The sequence below is a fragment of the Tubulanus polymorphus genome, chromosome 9 (genome assembly GCF_964204645.1).
Source record: "Tubulanus polymorphus chromosome 9, tnTubPoly1.2, whole genome shotgun sequence".
Lineage (NCBI taxonomy): Eukaryota > Metazoa > Nemertea > Palaeonemertea > Tubulaniformes > Tubulanidae > Tubulanus > Tubulanus polymorphus.
The window spans coordinates 8,570,854-8,592,134 of NC_134033.1; the positions used below are offsets into that span (position 1 = coordinate 8,570,854).

Below are 21,281 nucleotides of genomic sequence, written 5' to 3' on the forward strand. Positions count from 1 at the left end.
TTTATGTCAGATCGTATCCGCCCAATGAGCCGATCATGATATTTTGGGTAAAAATCTGAGGCTAGAAAATCGGCTTATTGGCCGGAAAATACAGTATATCCATGCTTCAAATCCGATTTCAGAATCAAACCCCCTGTTTCGCTCCTGGCAGGTGTTGTGGGTTTGGAAAAAAATAATGAAAAACAGAATATAACCTTTGTGAAACCTTATTGATTTTGGGATTTCTCCGATTCAAGATGGGCGACTCGATCTACTTTCAATGCAGAAACTTCCCGTACACGATAACTCGAAAACTATTTACGATTCATGAAATTTTTATGGCATGTGTATGATAATGTGAAAAGGAACTGTATTGTTCTGGGAACTTCTCCGATTCAAGATGGCCGACTTATGACCTACTTTCGGATCAAAATTGCATGTTTTGAACTGTTTATCGGTACGCTGTCTTCTTTACCTCATCTGTTTCTTCATTCACCTAGGGTTCTGTGATAAATCGCGTGTGTATGAGCGTGCATTTTGACACAGCTATGTTTACTTTCTACGGTGTCAATAGTAGAAATCAGAAAGTTGAGTCAACTTATCAACTTCACTTCAAAAAGTGTGTGAACCGAGCATAGCAAATGCCAGTACATGTGGCAAATCACTTAACTGCCATATTGCCAACAGCGATGTGTACGCTACTTATTTACGTTGTTCCTATGTCATCTGCTCAATAGGCCCACAACTCAACTCATTAGCCCCACAATTCCACAATTATTCTGTACATCCCATTGGACCCATATCTGATTAGTCCAACATCTCAATGGTCCCACAATTTTTTCATTTGACTTACTGCGCCCGAGATATAAAGACCCGTGGATCTCTTGTTTGTGATGGGAAATTAAAAATTAAAAAAAAAGTTTTCCAAATTGTTCTGATCGCTGAGAAATTGATTGGGGGGGAGGTTTGCTGTGTCTGGCATTATGTTTCACAAGAGTATTTTAGCAGTCGACTGTACTCCACCCAAAGATTTTCGTTATGTGCTGCCATCTGGTATTGCCAATATATACAACTGTCAAAAAATAACCAGTGCGTGCTGCCATCTAGAATTGTAACAAGGCTGTTGAGGAAATCATGCTGGGAACCATCATGCTTTGAGCTTAGTGCCTATGTTGCAGTTTATCCTTAATTTCGGTGATTAACAGAAATTTTTTACAAAAGTCCCGCTTTTTTCATAATCCCTGGTTCTCATTCCTGCAATCACACTCTTGCAAAGGATGCTGGTTAAAAAACAATTACCACACGCGTATTATTTTCTATATGTACTACAGTAGGGAATTCCTACCTTGATCAGAAAATCAATATTACATGTGTAATAAGATAAAACCTACTATCTACAGATTAAAAGAATTCAAAATCAACTATTTATTTATTCAATCTAAAATATATAGAATACACGACGTTTCAATCTCACCCTAGAGATCATCGTCAGGTGCGTCATCGTCACAACAGACGATGATCTCTAGGGGTGAGATCGAAAAGTCGTGTATCCTATATATTTTAGATTGAATAAATAAATTCTTGTTTTTCAATTCTTAAAATCTGTAGATAGTGGGTTTTTATCTTATTATCCGTTCACCACGTTTGAGTGTGGTTTTCGTTCTATTACATGTGTACGCTATCGACCCAAATACAAACAACCGTGACTGTATATACTGACAATTCATTTATTGCTACGTAATTTCTTTCCTATTCCCGTATTGTGTACTGAAAAAATATCTTTATAGTAGTTGTGTAGTTGCCATAGTTGATCACATGATCCCTAATCAGGCATAGGATTGTTCCCGATTTTCGAAACAAGGTTTGAAAAAACGGGATAACTATTTGCCATAAAAACATTGACTTGCCTGTATCTCATAATGGTGATGGACACATATCTGATAAAACTACAATCCGTGTCAATAAACACAGTGATACATGTGCCGTGAACAATGTAAAAATACTAAACAAAATAAAAAATCTTGACTTAGCTACATATGTTTCAATAGGTTGAAGGTGATGATGAATTGTATTTGGAATTACCAGATCCTGGCCTTGAACCCGGAATTTTACCAACTGAAATTCGAAAATTGGTTCAAAGCAGACGTCAAGTAAAGAAGCTGATGAATACACCTGACCTTTCACCAGAAATGTACATGCAGGTAAAATGTTATATTTACAGCAGTCCATGTTTAGATAGGATGCCTGCCAATCCAGCCATCCAATTAGATGGCTCAATGAAAATTTTGTCTTATCCGAGTTTTAAACTTAAGATTTGCTGGTGCACGGAAGTTTGCTGAAATGAGGGTTCCACTATATTGTTATCGTTGGAAGTGGCCCCTGGATATGCCCCTATTAATGGTGATTCATCATATGTTACATTTTATGAATTCTTGTTTGTTCTATTTACAGTACGATATTCGACAGAAAGCATTGAAGTTGACCGCAAACAGTATGTATGGCTGTTTGGGATTTTCACATTCGCGATTCTATGCTAAACCGCTCGCGGCCCTCGTCACTGGTAAAGGCCGAGAGATTCTCATGAAAACAAAAGACCTTGTTGAAAAGGTATGCAGCATATATTTATCGCCTCATAGCAAAATGAAAAAAAAAGAAAAAAGTTTGGAATTTAAAAATTGTCCCTGAAAGTCTTAGGCAAGTAAACAAACAACATGATGTATCAGAGTTCAAGTGCAGTCATCGGAACTCATACTGAAAAATGAAAAAAAACTTGATATGAAATTGTCTCTGAAACTTGCAGAAAAAATGATTTTCATTTCGAGATGAAAAACTCATGTTGAAACACATCATAAATTATATTTGGTCGAAAACTCCAAATTTATAGAGAAGTGAAAATATGAAACTTTATTTTGAGACTTAACTTGGCTTTTCAATTTTTCAAACGTTAGATGAATCTTGATGTTATTTATGGTGATACAGACTCGATAATGGTCAATTCAAACTGTACAGACATTGAACAAGTTTATAGACTCGGCAATAAGGTAGGGGAGAACTATGTAGCAAACAACCCCTGATGTTCATAGGCCTAATATAAACAATTTACAACTCTGAAGGGGGAGTTAAATGTTGAAGTACGTATACGTATACAAAATGTTTTAGCTGTAGGTTCAAAGTAGCCTCAGCTATTAGGCCTAATTTACTACATAAAATGTTGAAAAAACGTTCAAAACATGACATCTCAAAGTCTAATAAACACATTCGACCACTATGGAGACCCGTACACAGCTGTATAATTGAATACAAGACATTCTAGAAATAGGAAGAATGATGAACTCAGTATTTCATGGGCATGGGCAACTCCTGAACTGTGATAATTACATACCTTATGGGTACGTACGAAACCTTCGGGTTCTTAGAGTCAAAAGTGCAGTTTGTTTCAATGAACCTAATTTCTTGCCCTATGTACATGAATCATGTACATAGGGCAAGAAATTAAGTTTATCGTTTGTGTAGTCATGTACCTTAAGAATTTGGTACCATTTTTCTGCTTGAAAATCAACCCACTCAACCTTTCTTCCAGTTCCTGAGTGAAGAACAGCTCATGAAGCCTCTGTAATGCAGATTTCAGTTATTCGTACCATCAGTTTCCATATCTATAGGATTTTCTGTGTTGAAGCAAATGTTCGTATGCTTGATATCCAAGTCAACTGGTAAATGTCTTGTCAACTAAATTTCATTGAAAAATTTCCTTTAGATCAAATCGGAAGTAAATCGTTTGTACAAGTTACTTGAGATCGACATCGATGGTATATTTAAATCGATGTTACTGTTGAAAAAGAAGAAATATGCAGCTTTGAACATGACAAAAGATGCCAATGGTAAATGGACGACGACTCAAGAGTTAAAAGGTCTGGATATCGTCAGACGTGATTGGTGCGAACTAGCCAAGGAATCGGGAAAGTGAGTATGGACCATAGGCGGTGACATTTCATATTTTGTTTTCTGCTATGCTGCAGATAACTCAACTACAGTTATGAATATTTATAATCAGAGCTCGATTGAAATTCACCATTGTTTTTTTTTTAGTCTGTACCTTAATTTTGAACTTCCAACTTTGATACATAGAGCCTGTTTAATCAACAATGTCATAGTGGGACTAAAAATAACTGCCAATCTTTTAATTTTCTGGAGATAAGCGTGTTTTGTATTTTACAGTTTCGTCGTCAGTCAAATTTTGTCGGGAGAAGCACGTGAAACGATTGTTGAGAGAATACACGAAAGTTTACTGGAACTCGGTGAGAAAGTGAAAACCAACACCGTGCCTGTAGAGGCCTATTATATAACAAAGGTATGAAAAAACAATGGAGTTCATCTACACTCTATAGAGTAACTGCTATCGGTTCCATACAGTCTCAATCATGTTTGGAATGAATTTCTCCTTTCCAGCAACTTACGAAAAATCCTGAAGATTATCCAGATAAAAAGAGTTTGCCTCACGTGCAGGTAGCCGTGCGTTTGAATTCAAAAGGAGGCAAGCGTCTACGCGCGGGTGATACCGTCTACTACGTCATCTGTAATGTAAGTTGCTTCTTTTACAAGTTGATTAAAATGTTTGCGTGACGTAAAGGCTGGCTTTTCCGGGACAAATTCCAAAAGCTTGAATTGACTTGAATTGAAGGTCAGTTAATTGTCAATTGATTCAACCCTGGGTGAAAGTCAGTATAAGTGCAAGTTATAATCAGTTGGACTCGGGCCTATATAGATAAATGTAGTCTTAGCTATGCTGAAGATTTTTGAATTATTCTGGAGTAAATAATAAGTGTCCTGTACTATCACTTCTGAGTTGTACGACTGAAATAAATGATTTTCATTCCAAAATTCTGCTGTATGTTCTAGTATCAAAATCATTCATTTCCAGGATGGATCCAATTTGGCAGCGAGTGCCCGGGCATATCACCCTGAAGAACTTTCAAAATCCGAGACTCTTACAATTGGTATGTAGCTTAGAGAATTTAAATCATATGTAGCTTCTTAATCGTTTCCTATTTGTATGGTCAAAGTCCATATAGGCATTGCACCCAGGGAGAAACGCACTAGATAATAGGATGGTTAATATCAAAGCTGTGGTAGTTGGGTGTTGAATGGGTAATGTAGTGTGATCTGTGTGCATTTGTGGTCAGCACACGGATCACAACGATCATAGTTAGTGTAGTTAATACGTCCAGGGAGACGCGACATGTGAAATGAGGGAATAAAAAAATTTATTTAACAGTTTATTTCCAATGCACATTTTGCAATACATTTCTTTGAAAGAATCGAATGATTTAGATTTCATCTTTTATTATGCCCCCGGCTGAACTTTAGTTGAGAAGGGGCATATAGATTTACCCCTGTTGAATACGCGCCGCCGCAACCGACGTTAACAGCCTAGAGGCCGCAATTGTTGACCGATTGTTTTCAAACATGGTTCACAAGTGGGATATCAACCAGCAGGCCGACATGAAAAACGTTAACAGCCTAAAGGCCGCCATTGTTGACCGAATCATTTCAAACTTAGTACACAAGTAGGATATCACTTGGGCCAGAAGCCTATTTGAAATGGGGATGATTCGATTCAAATCATGCCACCAGGGGGCCACATTAAAAATGTTAACAGCCTAAAGGCCGCAATTGTTGACCGAATCATTTCAAAATCGGTACACATGTAGGGTATCACTTAAGAAAGAAGCCTATTTAAAATTGGGTTGATTCAATTCAAATTATGGCTACCAAGGGGCCAACCTGAAAAACAATGTGAACAGCCTAGAGGCCGCAATTGTTGACTGATTCAAATTATGGCCATCAGCGGAAAACAGCCTATAGGCTGCAACTGTTGATCAATTTTTAGCCCACTTGGGACTTTAGTCCCAGCGGGCTATTGTGTTCACTTTTCATCCGTCGTCCGTCCGTCGTATTATATTTGTACCTACGCATATTTTGTTACCACAATCAATTGCAAAGTTGTAGCTCATGACATCGTCTATGATTGTGGTAAGTTTTAAGGACATTAGTTATTCTATATGGTCACCAGGGGGCGTTGAATAGTAGAATAACTTAGTATTTCCTTATTAGATTGGTACCTAGGCATATTTTGTTACCATGATCAATTGCAAAGTTGTAGTTCATGACATCCTCTATGATTGTGGTGAGTTTTTAAGGACATTAGTTATTCCATATAGTCGCAAGGGGGCGTTGAATAGTAGAATAAATTAGTATTTCCTTATTAGATTGGTACATAGGCATATTTTGTAACCATGATCAATTGCAAAGTTGTATTTCATGACATGTACTACGATTATGGTGAGTTTTAAGGTCATTGGGTTTTGCATATGGTCACCAGGGGGCGTTGAATACTAGAATAACTTAGTATTTCCATATTAAATTGGTAATGAGGCAAATTTTGTTATCACAATCAATTACAAAATCATAGCTGCTGACATGTTCTATGATTGTGGTGGGTTTCAAGGTGATTGGTTTTTGTATATGGTCACTAGGGGGCGTTATGTATTGAAATTGTTAGATTGTTGAGCATTTGAAACCACTTCTCAAGTGGGCATGGTGTCCCTGGACCCCTAGTTGTTTTTGCCACCAGGGGTAGTTGAATATTGAATTATATGCAATTTATCTATTTACACATATGGTACCTATGCATAATTTGTTACCGCATCGCTAATTTATAGTTTATGACATGTTCTATGATTTTGACAAGTTTCAAGATCATTTGTTTCTCGATATGCTCACCAGGGGCATTGAATAATGATAGGATCGGTTACGGCAGATGGTTTAATTGTTTGCCATTTGAGAGTTGTGTTATTAAGTTTTAACCCATTAGCAAGCACTCAGGAATTGCACTATGTAGTGTCAATTACTCCTCGGAAAATAAAAGTTAAAATCTAAGTTCATCACGATACCAAAAAGCTTGAGTGCTAATGGGTTAACTTACCAGAGGACTGACATGGCATTCTGTTATTAAGATCGCTTCTACACATCTTCTGAGAGACAAATCTGCTGTTAACCCTTTCCAGACGTATACCTTATAAAACACATGGCACAAGAAATAATGGATATTCTGAGTTAGGTGACGAACATCTAGAATATTTGCTGAGTATACCGTATTCTCCCAGGCAAGCGCCCCCTTTATAATTCAGGGATGAGAATTTCCCTCTTTTTGGCGTCATCCGTTGAAAAATTGATGGGGTGAGGGGAGGAAGGTTTGCTGTGTCTGACATTACGTTTCAACTCACAAAACTGAGTATTTTTAGCATGCTCGACGTAACTCAGCCCAAAGGATTTAGGATTTTAGGATTTTATTTATTTACACTCCAACCATTTCTTAGGTACATGGAGGTAAACTTATACAAAGTATACAATATTTACAATTAACAGAAAGTATAAGCTTGTTTTGATAAAATGTAACAAAGTTGTTCACAATATATACATACACTATTTACAACATACTAATTATTGGTGGGATCTATGTACATCTAAGCCTTTTTTAATGAATTTTGCAAGGTGGATTGTTGGATTTTTAGAATATCAAGATTGCCAAAAGAGTTCAGATTCAAAATATTATCACGGATTTCATTCGGTAGGTTGTGGTTAAAAATAAAATGCAATTCATCACCTAAAACACTACACGCCGAACATAATCTATCATTTGTATCTAACGGAAGATTTGATAAAAGATTTTCGCTATGTGCTGCCACCTGGTATTGCCAATATAAAGTACTGTGAAAAAATAACCAGTTCGTGCTGCCATCTGGAATTCAAACAAGACTGTTTTAGAAATCATGCTGGGGAACCCCCATTCGTGCCTATGTTGCAGTTAAGCTGCAATTTCAGTAATTGAGCAATTTTCATCATAAGTCCAGCTTTTTTCATAATCCCTGGTTCTCATCCCTGATAATTTCTAATTTTTGGAAAGAGACCCAGGGGTGTTTTCCATGGGGAATCCTTTGTAAGTGACACCCCGCCCCCCATAAATGACACATAATGCCACAAACAGATTGTAGATGAGAAAAATCGATGAAAAGACATGAAAAATCAAATAATTCTGAAGAACATTCATAGACAAACAAAATTGTTCTATTGTAGCTATGATAATTATCATAGACTGGTTCCCATCCGAAAACGGACGCAAGGGAGTGGTGAACAAAGACTATTTTCCTACAGACCGGAATGGTTTATGCAAAACCGATTTCAAACAAATGCGCCTCTGGCTGGCAAGGATGGGTCTTTTCAACATGTTTATTTTAATTGAATAAAAGCATGATATTGATCAATAATCGTGTCCACTTGAGTCCAATGAGTTTCTAGACAAAATTATTCATCATCATCGTCATCATTATCACCACTTTCCATTTCATTGTCACCAAATCCCATAAACTCGATGTCCGAGTCGTTACCGACAACCATCTTATACCCTCTATGGAGTTAAAACAAAAGATCACCGACAATCAATAATAATGACAGTCTAGACATCATCACCACTCCTCTACACAAAACACATGGAGAATATTCCGCTATGTAAGCCTTTATTTATAAGTTAAAATGTCGTTTTATACACGCGCGGTTTGGTTGGGGCGTTTACCATGGATTTTCCATCTGCTCCAAAAAACAGGTGGGGGCGTTTACAGTACAGGGAGCACTTGCCTGGGAGAATACGGTACTTAAGCTAAGATATTGTATAATGTCAAAAAAATAGAAATGGTGTAGTTCAGTTGACAATGTATTGAGTTAGAGCTTATTTATTTTGAAAATGTAGTTAAAAACAATGCTTGCCTTGAGGTCAAAGGTCTAATTCTGATGGTCAAGCATCATTCGTATATAATGCCCAAAATTTCATTGGCTTGAAAGTTTTTCTTGTTCTTTATCCATTTGCTTTTGGTTTGACAGCTCATTGAATGATACGCCCTGTAATTAGTGAAATTAGCTTCAGCCCCACAGTAGCATGTGTAGCCTCGGACTGGAAAGGGTTATTCATTGATTTTGTCGATTTGGTTTCATATATCCTTTAATTTTTATGTAATGAAATGAATTGACATCCCAGAAACTTTCCTGACTAATTTTTCCCAATTCGGTAATGTTACGGTATGAATTTTTTATTGCAGATACAAAATATTACTTGTCGAATCAGGTGCATCCAGTTGTTTCAAGACTTTGCGATCCAATTGATGGGACAGATGCTGCTCATATAGCTGAATGTTTAGGTAACTACTTATGCTTCCTTGTCTACAATTACAGCTGTGAATGAGGGTTGTTCTACCATTTTGTGTAATACTGGCACCTAAGATCATACTAGTGAATGTATTGTGCTAATTTTTAATGGACATTCACGACAGAGTTGCCACTTCTGGTTTATGATCCTACCGACTGTAGACTAGTACATATATATACTTAATTGATCTCATATGTTGACAGTTTCATTGTGAAATTTGAGGGTCAGCTGTAAAAACATCATTGACTTTCCAGGAGTCGTTGTGATTATCTGTAATAATAATCTAATGCCGAAGATGCTCTGGGGGTTTTAAATTAAGATATTTTCTTGGGTGAGTGCCTCTTGTGGCATTCAACCATCACTGCTTGTTTCTTCATACAACGTCGTCCGTTCGTCCGTCTGTAGACAGAATCCAGTTATTTTCGGTTTATTCATGTATATACCCTAGACACATCTTCAGCCCATAAACTGGCCCTGTCAGAATCAAGATGGCCGACTGGCAGCCATTGTTGTTCGTCAAAATCAGACGCTTCAATCAATTAACATGATCTTTCGTATATATTTGAATCCCCCAAGGGCCCATCACCATAAGAAAAATTGGGTCGATCGGACTCAAGATGGCCGTCCTATGACCTTTTTAGTGCCCAAAAATGTCTATTTTGGCCCAAATTCTGAGTCCTGTAGCTTCCTACTGGTTTGCCATTTCTCTTTGCAATTTGTGAAGGGTATCTTTTGAAAGGGATGTTTTATATCTGAGCCAGGTATTTTTGATCGACCAATTATGATGCAATTGGCGGCCATCTTGGTATCATCAGTACTCATTCGTAGGTGGGAAAAAGTTTTTCCACACTATATTGATACCTAAGCATATTTTGTTACCACAATCAATTGCAAAGTTGTAGCTCATGACATTCTCTATGATTGTGGTGAGTTTTAAGGACATTAGTTATTCTAGGCCTATATGGTCACCAGGGGGCGTTGAATAGTAGAATAACTTAGTATTTCCTTATTAGATTGGTGCCTAGGCATATTTTGTTACCATGATTGCAAAATTGTAGTTTATGACATGTTCTATTATTGTGGTGAGTTTCAAGGTCATTGGGTTTTGCATATGGTCACCAGGGGGTTTTGCATATGGTCACCAGGGCGCATTGAATAGTAGAATTACTTCGTATTTCCATATTAAATTGGTTACGAGGCATATTTTGTTATAACAATCAATTACCAAATCGTAGCTGCTGACATGTTCCATGATTGTAGTGAGTTTCAAGGTCATTGGTTTTTGTATATGGTCACCAGGGGGTGTTGAATATTGAAATTGTTAGATTGTTGAGACTCTCGATTAGACACTTCAATATTCAGATAACAACTATCTACAAGCATGTACTAACTTGGTCCACGTCTACAATATAATCATTCTCATCCACAGTCCCCGGGTGTAACATTTCATGTAACGATGTAACACAACACCGATCTCTTAGTTCTTTAAAAAGTAATCAGTTCAAAGTTCGATTAATTCTACTACAGAAATGCAAAACCACCAAGCAAGCTTTCAGTACAACCATCTCAGCAAGCCCATTTTAGAATTTCTTTCTTGTTCTTTTATGTAACGATCTTTTTTTGTACAACCGCTGCCTAGAAAATAAACTTTAATTTTTTTTCCAATAGCAAGTTTGTTTTAATCGGGCGGGCGCAGAAACAAAAAAAAAATTTCCTGATCGGTTATTGGGCCAAAACCACAAAAAGAAGGCCTAATTATAAGAACAGACCTGCCAACATCTACGATATCAGCGTAGTTTTTACGAGAAAGTTGCTGTCACTACGATAGTACGCAGTTGACATGAAGTGATAAACGGTAAATGTACTTCACTGTACAAAATGATCCGGGTCGAGCCAGTTTAATTACGAGTGTGGAATCTAGAGTTGATCCTTATAGAATGGTCCTGAGAATAACTTTCTGTTAGAGTTCTTGGTGGCACAAATTGTAACCACTGAATATTAACAGCTGATAATTTGTCATTATAGGGATGAAAATCTTCCGACCATAGACGGATTTCCGACCTTTTCTAACATTTTCTTTATTCCTGAGAACAGTGTAAATCACCTCAATCGCTTTAATCACCTCAATCGCGGGCGTCACATCGGAGCGCTCCGTAGTTAGGAGTGCTCCTTAAAACGGTTTTTGGCAGTTGTTAGCAAAACTGTGGAGTCGGAGAAAACAATATGGCGTCTCATTCAAAAAGCGGCTCTAATTCAGGCCCAAACTATTAACATTTGACCAAAAGGAAGTAAGTTTTTTGGCTAAAAGTTACTGATTTTTGTTCCCCAAAAAAATTCTTTTTTTTTGAAAATATTTTCCGACTTTTTCAATATGGGCCGTTTTCATCCCTGGTCATTAGGAGGTAGATAGGTGTTGGAATTAATATGGAGAGTTTCGTTCATCAGCTCTAAGCCATTTGGAAGTGCTGGGAGAAAATCTGCGAAATTTCAATGAACTTTTCTCCATTCTATTAATCGATGCTTGACCTTGTTTCGTGATGATGACATCACAGGGAAAGGCCTTCAGAAGGGCATTACTTTGAAAGCCCTAAATAGAAGGGCTTTCCCAGTGACATCCTTATCAAGAACATTGATTGTTCTGCCATGTGCTTGAAACCCATTACCATGTACATCATCGAAGGTGAACAAGCTTACTGCACATTGCACCAGAGTTACATCTTTATCAGCTGTTCATACGTTAATGCAAATCCGAGAACAAATCATTTTTGTGCTACTTGAAAGTAAGATGTACTCAGTTGATCCTGCCGGACCCATGGTTCTTTAATATTGTTTATTTTTGGTGTCTACCCAAGAAAGTTACTTTCTGCTTGAAGAAATTGACAATTTATTTGGTTTTCCCCATGATGTTTTATAGGTTTGGATGCATCTGGTTATAAACATTCTCACAACGATCAAAACGAGGAAGATGCCATGTTAGGCATCACTCATCTATCTGAGGATGAGAAATACAAAGATTGTGAACGCTACACATTTCATTGTCCAGATTGCTCTCGGCAAATTATCATCGACGGAGCATTTGTTGGCGCTGTAAGTTGAAAAGTGTGCCCTTTTCGCACCCATAATTAACATATTTTGAATTGTATCTAACCTACATTGGGCGTTGATGCATTATGGCGGTAGATCAAGTTTGCTGCCACCGTGATAATGAAGAGCCTCCCCCATTTGCAATCACGAGTAGGTTGGCAATGGAGCTACAGTCATCTTCTGCTTAAAATTAACCAATTGACATGGAGAATAAAGCACACTGCCAGCCAATCAGAAACTGTGCCATTCCTGTGCTAGAGTGTAAATATCATTGGTACCTAGTTAGCTCCGCTGTGACTGAAGGTCAGTGTAGCTGATCGGTTAGAGGGATAATCCGTTGTTGTCTGTCCGTCAAATTCTGCTTCAATTGGCCACTAGTCCTACAGTTTTAATCAGTTTTAATCACCAATTCCAAATTTAGTATGAATGTTCTATGGACCTAGGCCTATAAAGTTACAGAGCCATTTTTAGCCCACTTGGGACTTTAGTCCCAGCGGGCTATTGCGTTCACTTTTCGTCCGTCGTCCGTCCGTAGACGGAATCCAGTTATTTTGGGAAGTTTTGAAGACGCTTCAAGGTAATGTCTTGATATTTGGTTTACACATGTATCTACCCTAGACACATCTTCAGCCCAAAAACTGGCCCTGTCAGAATCAAGATGGCCGACTAGCAGCCATTGATGTTCGCCAAAATCAGCACTTTTTACACATTTTTGAACTTTTTGAGGGAAATTTTGAAGACGCTTTGATCAATTACCTTGGTCTTTCGGATATATGTGAATCCCCCCAGGGCCCATCAACATAACAAAAATTGGGTCGGTCGGACTCAAGATGGCAGTCCTATGACCTTTTTAGTGCCCAAAAATGTTAATTTTGGCCCAAATTCTGAGTCCTGTAGCTTCCTACTGGTTTATCATTTCTCATTGCAATTTGTGATGGGTATTCTTTGGAAAGGGATGTTTTATACCTGAGAGAGGTATTTTTCATCAGCCAATTATGACGCAATTGGCGGCCATCTTGGTGTCACCAGTACTCATTCGTAAGTGGGAAAAAGTTTTTCCACATTATATTGATACCTAAGCGTATTTTGCTACCACAATCAATTAGAAAGTTGTAGCTCATTGTATTGTATTGTTTTTCTTTTTCTCGTATTTTTGGTACCTAGGCATATTTTGTTACCATGATCAATTGCAAAGTTGTAGTTCGTGACATGTTCTATGATTGTGGTAACGAGGCATATTTTGTTATCACAATCAATTACAAAATCGTAGCTGCTGACATGTTCTATGATTGTGGTGAGTTTCAAGGTCATTAGTTTTTGTAAATGGTCACCAGGGGGCGTTGAATATTGAAATAGATTGTTGAGCATTTGAAACCACTTCCCAAGTGGGCATGGTGTCCCTGGACCCCTAGTTTGGATTCGTCCCCCACGGGGCGCCCCTGGGGGTGGAATTTCTATTTCTTCAAATCGCTTCTGGTCCTGCAGTATTTTCCGTCTAGTACTGTACTTTTTCCTATGGTTTTTGCCAATGGTTTTTCTATACGACCCGGCCCTGCGGTATTGCATTTAGCCACCGGCGAAATCCGCCATCTTTTTTCTTGGCGTTCTAGCATTCAGAACGCGTTGGATTTTTTTGCCATAAAAATCTAGTAATTAGGAATATAAGGGAGTTTTCACTCTCATAACGGTGAGTCCGTTCGGTTTGGGGGTTATCCCTGGTTTCTATTTTTCCGTAATAATTTTATTTATAAATATAATTTAATTGAATTGAATTTATTATTGTGACAGAAATAATTATGCCGCCCCCTCGTGGCGGTGAGGGATGCGAGCATTTATTCGGCGCCTGGGACAATCACGATTTGTGTGCGTTGTGCAGACGCAAATCTGGACAAATCTGTGCAAGGAGTAATCCTTGCAAGATTTGCGAGGTGTGGTCCGAGGACCTTTGGCTTCGGGCCGATAAGGCTCTGAAGCTAAGAGATCGTCGTCGAGTTAATAGTAGGGATTCGTCGTGCCAACCGACGTCTCTAATTCTATTTCTAATTGTATAGCGGAGCGGTCGCCGATCGTTCTGGTACGATCGGCTTCCCAACTCTGTTCACCGGGAAGGAACGCCGGTTCACCGGCACCGGTCTACGGTCATTCACCGGTCGTTGGTCGTTCACCGATGCGGCCGGTTCAGACTATATGTTCTGAACCGAGTGCGCGCCGCGGTAGTCGGGATCGGCCGGCACCGGTTCGGGCACCGGTCCGGTCCAGACGTCATCCGGTTCAAACTTCCGGTTCGTACATCGTCTGATTCTGATCGTCGCTCCGGGGATAGAGCTGGCTCTCCCACTAGATCCAGACGCTGTGAGCGTAATAAACGCGCAAGGTCTCCTCGCAGATCAAGGTTTGATCGCGAGAGGGAATACGATCGTTATTGCAGGAAGTTTTGCCGTCAGTCTTCTCATCGTTCGTCGACATCGGTTAGCGATGAAGGCGATTCTTGTAGTAGGTCTCGATCCCGTTTGAGGGACCGTCACCAAAGTCGGCAGAAGGATTTCCATGTATTTGAAGAGAAAATTTTAAACTTGTTATCATCGTCGCAACAAGTCGCTGCAACCTCTACAACAGGTAAGCATATTCCTGATTGGACTGGTTAGAAGTTCGCCAGCACACTCAGTTGTTCAGAATTCTGACACTGAATTTCTGGATGCTGGGGTAGGGTCTGATTTCAATGAGGATCTGATCCCAGAAGCGGCAATTCCTTTTTGGGTGTCCTGTCGCAAGCAATTTTTGGTTGCCCCATACGATGGGGACACCCCTGGCTCGCAATGTATCTCCGTCCCGTTCAGTTTTATCCGAACCAGCGGGGGACATGCCATTTAGAGCGATGATTAGTGAGTTTTTTGTCAAACACGGGGCAACTCACGCTATGCCCACAGCAGCTCCTCTGGTCGGTGAGTCAATGGAAGCTTATCGCCCTCCGGATTCCGATCTTAACGTTTTACCGGAATCGTCAGCGGTTTCAAGAGAATGTGCTCGATTGGATACGCAATTATGGGGTGAATGTCGCCCTGGAACGTTTTCGTTTCCCCCTCCAGAATGGGGTATGAAATCTGGGAAATATTTTAGTTCAACCAATCCACCTATAGGCGCATTTCGCTCGGCGTATTACGCAACTCCAGGTGCTGTGGATCACAGTCATAGCTGCCTGGATGCTGATTATTCTCTGATCAGCCCGGATACTGTTTCAGCACAGTCGGGAATTCGTTTGCATAAGTCCGGTTTGGTGGCCATGACGTCAATCCTGGACAATCTTACCAGGGTTGGTTCGTTTCAGGATATGGCACTTTAGGTGTTGACGGGTGAGCTTCGTGAGACTCACGCCGCTGTTCATGCGGGCTCCAACCCAGAATCAGTTGCCATAAAACTGGAGGGAATGGACCGGATTATCATATCTTTGGCTCGGTCTGATTCACATGTAATTACGTTGTCGGTTCGGGGTCAGGCTAATCTTGTGTTAGCCTCCCGTCTGTCAGTTATGGACTCCAGTTCCAAAGCTCGTCTACCAGATATGGTGTCCAATGCTTTGCTGAGAGCTCCATTGGGGACATCTTCACGTCTCATCTCCGGTTAGTGCGCTCCTGTTTCCACCGAGCTGAGGAAGATTCGGGAGGTCCAGACCAAGTCCACCGTCCGAACTCCGTGGAAAAAGCGTTCTGGTCCGACGCCGGCGGCGCAAGGTTCGGCAAGGACGCAAACAAGACCAACTCAAACTTCAGCGCTTTCTCAGGCGGCAACGGATGCCGGTTGGAGAACTAGCGCGCAACTTCAATCGTGTCAAGCCTCGTCCAGTCGGAACCGGTTCGTATCGAGGCAAGGGGAAGGCTCCAGAAAGGGGCTCTTCCATTCGGAAAAACTCGAAATGAATTCTCGGGACCAGTGGGAGGTTGTCTGCAGCAGGCAGCAACCCACTGGTCCGACCTTTTCGGAGGCGGTTGGCCCTCTCGGGTCGTCTCTCGTGGCTACCGTCTCCGTTTCCTAAGGCGACCGCGCCTGATGAGGTCACCTCCTGACATGTGGCCAAAACCAGGTCAGGAGGCCTTAATATCTCCGGCTCTCAAGGAATTGGCCGAGAAGGGAGCGATAGAACCAGTTTGCAATGAAACTTCTCTCGGCTGGTTTTTTCGAATATTCATGGTACCAAAGGCCACAGGGGGTCAACGCATGGTAATAGATCTGTCATCCCTCAATCGGCACCTAGACATTCCAAGGTTCCGGATGACCAAACCCAAGGACGTGATTCAAGGGCTCCGTCCGGGTCAATGGGCGGCTTCGTTGGACCTGAAAGTACTTTCAGGTTCCAATTCACCCAAAATCTCGGCGATTTCTCAGGATAAAGTGGAAAGGCCGCCAGTTCCAATTCAGGTCTCTTCCATTTGGCCTCAGTACGGCCCCGTGGGTTTTCACCAAGTTGGTCAAGTCAGTTCAGAAGGTACTTCAGTCAAGGGGTGTTCGACTGTTCATTTACCTCGACGACTGGTTAATAGTCGCGAACTCGGCTCAAGAATGTCGGAGGCAATGACCTCAGTCTTGGACTTAGTCCATCGGCTAGGGTTCCGCGTAAACAGGGAACAATCTCAGTTGATGCCGGCCCAACAGTTCACTTATCTCGGCATGGACTTCGATCTCCGAATCGGCAAAGTCTTTCTGTCTATGGCTCAAGGAGCCAAACTTCAAGAAGCTGTAGCGGGAGTGTCCACAACCCGAGAACAGCTCATTACTGGTCACGGTTCCATCAGCTCCATGGGTCTGGTGGTACCCTTAGGCCGCCTCAGAAGCAGGCGCTTGCAACAATATTGGAAGGTCTTCTGGTCTCAGTTGAAGGGCAACTGGGAGACCTTGATTCCCGTACCTCCAACCGATCTAAGTCTGGATCTTCATTGGTGGGCGGCAACTACGAATCTTCGGCGCGGGATGTCACTAGCCCTGTTAGAGGCTCCAGTTCGTGTATTCACGGATGCCAGTCACCAAGGATGGGGGGCACATCTGGAGAACCAATCAAAGCCGGGAGATGGTCTCGCTACGAGGCCACCAACCACATAAATTTCCTGGAAATGCTGGCCGTGTGGAAGGCCCGGAAGTTCTTTCACAGGAGAGTGGAGGGCCACCACGTTTGGTTAGCCACAGACAATTCAACAGTGAGGGTTTACCTTCAGAACCAAGGGGGCACTCACTCTGAAATCCTTATGGATCTGTCGGCCAAAATTCTTCTTTGGTGCCAGACAAAGGGTGTGTCCCTGACTGTGACACATTTAGCAGGGAAAAGGAACGTGATGGCCGATGCTCTTTCTCGTCGAGGTCAGGCTATTGCGACAGAATGGGTTCTCCACCAAGAAGTAGCCGATCAGGTTCGAGGCATGTTTGGCAATCCGCTGCTGGATCTGTTTGCCACCCGGTTCAATCGGAGGTGTCCTCTGTTTGTTTCCCCGTTTCCCACACCAGTCCTGCCGCGCTTGCTGGATCAAATAGAGAGATCTGTCAATTGCACCATATTTCTGGTAGCACCATGTTGGCTGGCTCAGAAATGGTTCCTACCACTTCTCAACCTACTGTGCGACAACCCCAGGATTCTTCCGAATTTCCCATCGCTTCTGTCTCAGGGGAACTTTCGGCATCATCCAAACAGCCAGTGTTTAAATCTGCTCGCCTGGCCATTGTCCAGCGATCCTTGTCAGCTTCAGGCTTTTCAGAACAGGCTGCCTCCTTTATCGCAGGATCTAAGCGGCCATCAACAAGTACCATTTATGATCCCAAATGGGGTCATTTTTTCAGATTGGTGTGCTGCAGGGGAAATTGATCCAGGCTCACCCTCTGTAGCTTAATTGGCAGATTTTTTACTGCACCTATTTGTAGTAAAAGGTTTGCAGGTTATAACTATTAAAGGTTACTGCTCCGCAATTTCTCATACATTGCGTGCTTCTGGATGGCCAAATGTAACAGGGGATCATCGGATATCCCAGCATGTTGCAGGGTTTTCTATTTCCCGGCCTCGGGTAACAAGGACAGTTCCACCATGGGATCTGTCTGTAATTTTGAAGAAGTTAATGGAGGCTCCATTTGAACCTCTTTCGGCAGCGTCATTTGCGAATTTGTCAAAAAAGACTCTATTTTTGCTGTTCTTGGCTTGCTCGGCCCGTCGCTCTGAGATTCATGCGCTTTCAGTCCGACAAGGTCATATTGTCTTCGGGCCAGCGAAGGAATTTGTTTCGCTGCGGCCTGCTTTGGAGTTTTTGGCAAAGAACCAACGACCAGGCTCGGTTGGGCGTCAATGGCGAATTGAAGCCCTAAAACATCGAGTGGAACCGGGTCTTCCGGACAGGACACTATGTCCTGTGCGGGTGTTGTGTTTCTATTTAGATCGCTCTGCTCCACGGAGGGGTTCGCGGGAGCAGTTATTTATTCCGCTGCTGGATCACCTGAAGGGTGATATTTCTCGGGACACAGTGGCCCGATTGGTCTCTTTACTGATCAAGGACATTTTATTGAAGGAGAATCTTTCCTCGGAGGGAGTGGTTTCTCATCAAGTGAGGTCTATGGCTACTTCCTGCGCAGCCTTCTCAGGTGCTGCGTTGGAGGAAGTCGGTCGGGCAGCCTTTTGGAATTCTCCATCGACATTCACGTCATTTTATTTACGGGATGTTCCAGGCCAGTTAGGCTCATTAGCTTCACTCGGTCCTGATGTTATGGCTCAAGGTGTCCGATCGGACCATTTAGCGTAGAATATTTATGTTGCATTATCAGGATCACAGGGGGTGTATCCATGTACATAGTTTGGGCTCATATCTGCAAGTATTAATTTCGCTAAATTCGGGGGGCCCCTGAGCTGGACGGACTCACTGTGGCCAACCGGTCTTCCCTGTGCTACAGTGCTCTCTTTTTTCCCTCTTACCTTGCGTTTGAGCGGTGGTTTTTCTATCTACCTTTCCCACTATCCTTGTGCTAGGCTAGTCTAGCAAAAACCATAGGAAAGGGTACAGTACTCGACGGAAATATTACAATTTTTGGAACTAAAATTTGTATTTCCGAGTAGTAGATGTAGATGAATTCCAAATTTGGTGTGAATGTTCTATGGACCTAGGCCTATAACCAATAACTACAAAGTACAGAGCCCTTTTTGGATTTGGCCACAAGGGGCACCCCTAGGTATGCAGCTTCTATTTCTTCAAATCACACAGCGGAGCTGTATAAGCTGATAGGCTCCTTTATATATTAGGTTACCACAATAAATTGCAAAATTGTAGCTTATGACATGCATGTTCTATGATCGTGGTGGGTTTCAAAGACATTGTTTTCTTTGTATTTTCACCAGGGGGCATTGAATATTGAAACTTCCTGATTCCTGAGCATTTCAAATCACTAGTTTCAAACCAGAAGAGCAAACTGACATCTGTTGTCGGAAGCAGCTGTTGACTCTAGTTCTGAAAAACGTGGGTCATGGACGTAGCATCGTAACAAACACCAAACTGAAGAAATAGCCCACAATGATAGTTGTTTCATAAGCTGTTGAGAAAATATCACACTTTTTATATGTTCAAGTGCACATTAAAATGGCGGATTATTGGTTCTCTTACTTCCAAGAGACCCTTACACTTGTACTGTCTGTGTGTCTGTTGTTTGTCCTTCAGCTACTTAGATGCATCGGGAACTAATGTATGGTAATTTCGGATTTAGAGTCTGAGCCTGAGAATCGTTGTTGCATAGGGCTTTTTATCTTTTTTATACTTTTGGCAGGTTAAAGAGTTGCCAACAGACAGCTACCTAAATTAGTAATCCAACAAATACAATAACTAACACTCGTTTAAGAATTGCCTACCAGAATAATTTAAAAAAAAACTCTGAAAAGCTTTGAATTCTAGATGATGTGACATGTGTATTTGTTATACGGTGTACTTAGAAATCATGAAAAAAATATGAAAATCATATTTTATAACTTAAGCGACATTAACCACCCAACCTGCCAGGGGGACTCTCATTCATTTCCTGTCTGGTACATTCGATTTTCTCACCCATGTCTCAAAAGGTCCATACTGATCTCTTGTAATTTTCAGGACACAATGATACAGCCTGTGTTGTCATTTTGTCCGACATTGAGTTTACCAGCACCTAAGACGGGTAGATGTACATGTATCCCAGCTGATCATCACGTCACTATATGTAACCAACTCTCTCAGGCAATTAGAAAACACATTCGCAGATACTACGAGGTAAGGATATACAATTAAAGTTCCTTATAACGCCAGCCAGGGACAGTCGAGATCTTGGCTTTATAATGAATGTGGCAATATAACGGAATGATGATCCTGCGACTTGATATTATACAATATCGTATTTTCCTACAGCCAATAAATGCTTACCATATGCAGACCTGCTTACCCCCATGGAATTTCCGTATTTGCTACGGATTTTAATAGCTAAATACGGAAGTACGGATGCTCTGTAAAAACAACGGTTTTTCATCCGTTCTTTTCAAAATACGGATCATCACATCTGTGAATACGGTTATGAACTTCCAAAAACAGGGGTACAGGTTTGTTTACTTCTGCTGCTCGTAAATCGGGTCAGAGTATTGATTATATGCCAGGGGCGTACACGTGCGTCTATCTATTCTTTCACTGCATTGCTGCTGTGTATGATCAATATAATCTCTTTACACACGCTATACACGAAATAGAAATGAAAATGAAATTGTTTTACTATTTTTTTTTAACTATCATTTTCCTGACTTCATTAATAGATATTTTCATCCTTGGGGAAAGCCCACTACTCAACAATTCATCACAGTGGCAGCACCTGCCTCATACCTTTTCCAAAATACTAAGTAAATTCACTCTCGGGATAAGATCGGTATTGCTAAATTAAATGCCACATTTTGAACATCCTGTATGTTAATTAAGAACACTTGAGGTTTTTTATC

The 21,281-nt window shown here is 41.0% G+C and overlaps 1 protein-coding gene across 1 annotated transcript in view; it reads left to right on the forward strand.

The window, feature by feature from the left end:
* Positions 1–21,281, forward strand: part of LOC141910948 (DNA polymerase alpha catalytic subunit-like) — a 97,768-nt gene that overhangs the window by 71,065 nt on the left and 5,422 nt on the right. The window contains exons 23-32 of the mRNA XM_074801842.1: positions 2,028–2,180; positions 2,431–2,586; positions 2,928–3,020; positions 3,734–3,939; positions 4,195–4,327; positions 4,426–4,557; positions 4,898–4,973; positions 9,129–9,227; positions 12,150–12,322; positions 20,416–20,571. Of these exons, the coding sequence (XP_074657943.1) occupies positions 2,028–2,180; positions 2,431–2,586; positions 2,928–3,020; positions 3,734–3,939; positions 4,195–4,327; positions 4,426–4,557; positions 4,898–4,973; positions 9,129–9,227; positions 12,150–12,322; positions 20,416–20,571 (1,377 nt within the window). The remainder of the gene's footprint in view (positions 1–2,027; positions 2,181–2,430; positions 2,587–2,927; positions 3,021–3,733; positions 3,940–4,194; positions 4,328–4,425; positions 4,558–4,897; positions 4,974–9,128; positions 9,228–12,149; positions 12,323–20,415; positions 20,572–21,281) is intronic.